The sequence below is a fragment of the Elephantulus edwardii genome, unplaced genomic scaffold, assembly GCF_000299155.1.
Source record: "Elephantulus edwardii isolate Elephantulus edwardi_28Jun2011 unplaced genomic scaffold, EleEdw1.0 scaffold00040, whole genome shotgun sequence".
NCBI classification, from domain to species: domain Eukaryota; kingdom Metazoa; phylum Chordata; class Mammalia; order Macroscelidea; family Macroscelididae; genus Elephantulus; species Elephantulus edwardii.
Window position 1 is genome coordinate 16429274 of NW_006399790.1, and position 4141 is coordinate 16433414.

The 4141-nt window shown below is 47.8% G+C and overlaps 1 protein-coding gene across 1 annotated transcript in view; it reads right to left on the bottom strand.

The window, feature by feature from the left end:
• Positions 1–298: 298 nt before the first annotated feature.
• LOC102845128 overlaps positions 299–4141 on the bottom strand; it is a 53226-nt gene continuing 49383 nt past the window's right edge. Inside the window, exon 3 of the mRNA XM_006885110.1 lies at positions 299–635. Within this exon, the coding sequence (XP_006885172.1) occupies positions 299–635 (337 nt within the window). The remainder of the gene's footprint in view (positions 636–4141) is intronic.

The window sequence follows — 4141 nt, forward strand, 5'->3', positions numbered from 1 at the left end:
AATCGGCCAGAAGCCAGCCACCCACTCCAGCCCGGCTCAGACCAGCCCAGGAGCCCCGGGAACAGAACCGAGTCTTCCCGCCCTCCCCGCTGAGTGGGGCCTGGGGAGGGAGGGAAGAGAAGGATGAGGAGGAGGAAGGGCAAGAGGGTAGCCCACACGGGTAGTACCCACCACGCCAGGAGAGCTGGCCCGAGCGCCCGCGGCGCCCGCTGGGGGTCCCGAGGGGAGGGTCCCGGAGGAGGGGCGGCCCGAGCCCCAATCTGGAGATGCCAACACCGCTCAGTGGCCCGGCCCCCGCCTAGAAGGAAACGGAAGTCCTGGCGTCGTCCTCACCCGCGTCCACCAGCTTGCCCACCCCTCGAAGGAACCCCAAGTGTGGGCCCCCGAAGTGCGTGGACGTCAAGGGCCTTAAAGAGGCCCGGGGCGCACTGTTCTTCTCCCTGCCCCAGCCGCCCCACAGCCCCGCCGCTCCTTCACACCCGCCCCCGCCTCGAGAGCGCCCTCCCGCCCAGCCAAGCCCCACCTTCTTCCCCCCTCCGCCATTTTCGAACTTACCCGGGGGGGGGGGGGCGGCGACCGTCCTGTAGCGTCGCGCGCCCACCGGGGCGCGCACACGGTCCCGCCACTTCCCCGCGCTAGAAGGGGGCCGACGGGAAAAAACGGAACCCTCTCTTCCACGCCCCCCCACCCCGGGTAAGAACTAGAAACTGCTGGAGCGGGTGCACATGCGCAGTGAATGCCTCCCAGACTCCGCCCGTCGCGCTGGCTTTTCATCTCGGCCTCGAGGATTTTTTTCCCCACGGTTTTATCTGCTGGGGTACATGATTGAGGAACAGGGAAAGTGAACTCTTTAGGGTCGAGGCGGAACTGACTCAAAGCTGACCCTTCCCAGATTTTACGAGGCTGTAAATCGCACGGTGAGGAGATGACCCATCTATCTCCCTCTGAGCCGCTGGTGGATTTGAACCGCCAGAGAGGCGCGTCCAAAGGAGTTAGCAAAAAGAGAAGTAAATAACGACTGGGAAAAGAAGATGGCAACGAAAGTGTTGGATTCTTAATGTACAGACGAGGCACTGTACTAGACCTAGAACATGTTCTTTGCTGCCATTTTAACGGCCATGTGAGGTAGGCACTCTTATTAAATCCATTTTACAGAGGGCCAGAGACAGTATTATACTACCCTGTAAGCACAGACTTCCTCGTGTTTACTTAAGGTGTGACGAAGTTTCCCATGTTTTCACCACGTCAAAGATAATGGTGAAACCCATGCGAAATTGTTTACTGCACATTAATAAATGGGTTCTTGTGTGTCAGGAGGTATGAAGTATGGCGCAGGATAGAGCCGGATTCAGATCTTTTGTTCATGGGGTCACCATGCGTCGTGCTCAACTCGACGGCACCTAAAAACAACTACAACGTTAGTCAATAAGCCCATATTTTTTTACCTTGCCTCCTGCTCAGAGAGGATAACTGTCATAAGACCACGCAGCTAATAAAATGAGGGAACTGCAATTAGACTAGAATCTGATTCCAAGGAGAAAGAATGATAGGAATAGCAAGAGTGAGGAAAAAAAGCATTGGGAGGTAAAGGAAAATGAACAGTTGTCTCAAGTGCTGTCCAGTCGAGGGAGCAACCCTATGAACAAAAGGTCTGAACTCTGTTCTAGAACTATTGTATCTCTAATGTTCTTAGGAGTTTCCAAAAGCATATTGGTTGTCAATGAACAGTAGGAGGGGAGTAGAGAAGTGTGGGCACGTAATATACTGACCCTTCTCCAGATGTATTTGAAATATGTTGTAGGATTGTCAGATCTGTATAGAAATGGTGTTTTCAGGAACTTGAGCTGTCTTACAGGCTAGTATAATGAACTGCTTGGTTCTGAGACTGTTGAATTCCAATGGAAAGATGAGAGAACTTGAAGAGAGGAAAGATTTTGCCTTTTGATTGTTGTGCGTTCGCTTCAACTGATGTTATTCTTTCTGATTCTGTCCCTCAATCTTAGTTTCCGTAATGTCCTCTCACTTATGGCAGTAACAGTATTTGTCAACAAATACTTCTCAATTAATTCTCATAGCAATCATTTAACTTATGTAGGTGTCTTTTACCCCATTGTACAGGTGAGGAAACTGAGATTAAGAGCGGTTAAGCTGGAGCTAGAACAATGATTTCAATCCAGATCTGTCTGATTACATAATGTCTGACCATTAAGTAGTTAAAATGACTTCTCTGCCCATTAGCACGGGCCTTCTAATCCAGTAGATAACGAAGTTCTCCGGCTTGTCAGATGGCCAGTAAACACATGAAGAAATAACTCAAGATCATTAACTCCAGTTGTTCTTGTCTCCTTTGGAACAGCTGGTGGATTCCAGCTGTGTACCTTTGGGTTGGCAGAATGATTCCTTACCACTAAGCCACCAGAGCTCCATTAATTGTTTAGAGAGCTGCAAATCAGAACAACCTGATAACCATTTCATCCTAACAAAAACAGCAATGTTCAGTAAGATATCAAGTAATGCCATTGAGGCTATAGAGAGATTGGAACTGTCAAACACTGCTGATGGAAATGTAAAATGATGCAAATACTGTGGACAGCAGTTTGCTATTTCCTTGGAAAGTTAGGAACAAAAATCCCATTTGATCTAGCAATCCCACTACAAGATATCTATTTCAAAGAATAAAGCTACATTGTGTATTGAAGCATTATTTATAATGGCAAAGAGATGAAAACAACAACCAAGGTGTCTACCAATGGACAAAATGGCTAAAGAAACTGTGATACACTCCCATGATGGGGTATCATTGTTCTTGTTATGTTGTTATGTGCCATCGAGCAGCCAGCAACTCACAGCGACCCTATGTACAACAGCCCTAAACCCTGCTCTATCCTGTGCGGATCTTATTCTCTCTGACACACCTACCCCCATTTAACAACAACAACAACAACAGTTGTAATTAATTCTGTAAAAAAAAAAAATCTTTAAAAACACTGAAGTTCCTGGGTTGAACCCTTCAATACTTCTGTTGTGTCCAAGATAATGGTGAAATGCTTTAGATTTGTGTTCACTCTCCCTTAGATACCGTACTTACTATACTTTACAATAAACCAGAACTATTCACTGGGCCCTCCCTGTCCTCAGTGTTCATGCCAGTAACTTGTTTGACTTATTCCCGCTGCATAAATGAAAAATAGCGAGCTCTGGTGGCATAGTCATAGAAAGTTGTGCTGCTAACCAAAGGCTGCACTCCTCTCTGGAGGTTCAAATCTACCAGAGACTCTGCTTCAAAAAAATGGGCAGTCTCCTCCTGCCTTGGAAACCCAAGGGAGGGTCAGTTACGAGTCAGAAGCAACTTGACAGCAATGAGTGTAAGAGAAGCAAAAACTGCCTATGCACCAAAACCTTCAATGATTCCCCCAGAAGATCAGTTTCCCACCTAAACTCTCCTATCACTGGAATTTGTCCCTCTCTTACAGAGCACAATGTTTTCTGCCTTGGTATAGTTAATTGTGTATGTCTTATCTCTCCGTTTGTTGTTGTGTGCCCTCAAGTCAGAACGGACTCATAGCTGACCCTCCAGTGGGATTTCAGGGGCAGTAAATCACACAGGAGATTTCCCATCCTTTCATGGAGCTGCTGGTGGATTTGAACCATATACCTTTGGGGTTGCAGTGCAGCTTCTTACTACTAGGCGACTAGAAGACCTCCCTCTACATTGTTGTTGTTGTTGTTATGTGCCGTCGAGTCATTTGCGACCCTATGTACAACAGCCCTAAACCGTGCTCTATCCTGTGCCAATCTCATTGCCTCTGACACAACCATCCCGATTACCCCAGTCACTGAATCAATCCACCTCATAGAGGGTCTTCTCCTCCTGCGCTGTCCCTCTACTCTACCCAGCATGATGTCCCTCTCCAAAGACCTGTCTCTCCTTACAACATGTCCAAAGTATGTAAAACGAAGCCCCAGAATCCTTGCCTCCAAGGAGCAGCCTGGTTTAACCCTCTCTAGGGTGAATCTGTTTATTTTCTTGGCAGTCCATGGAACATTCAGTACTCTTCTCCAGCACCACAGCTCAAAGGCATCAATTCTCCTTCTATCCTCCCTAGTCATTGTCCAACTCTCTGATGCATAACAAGTGATT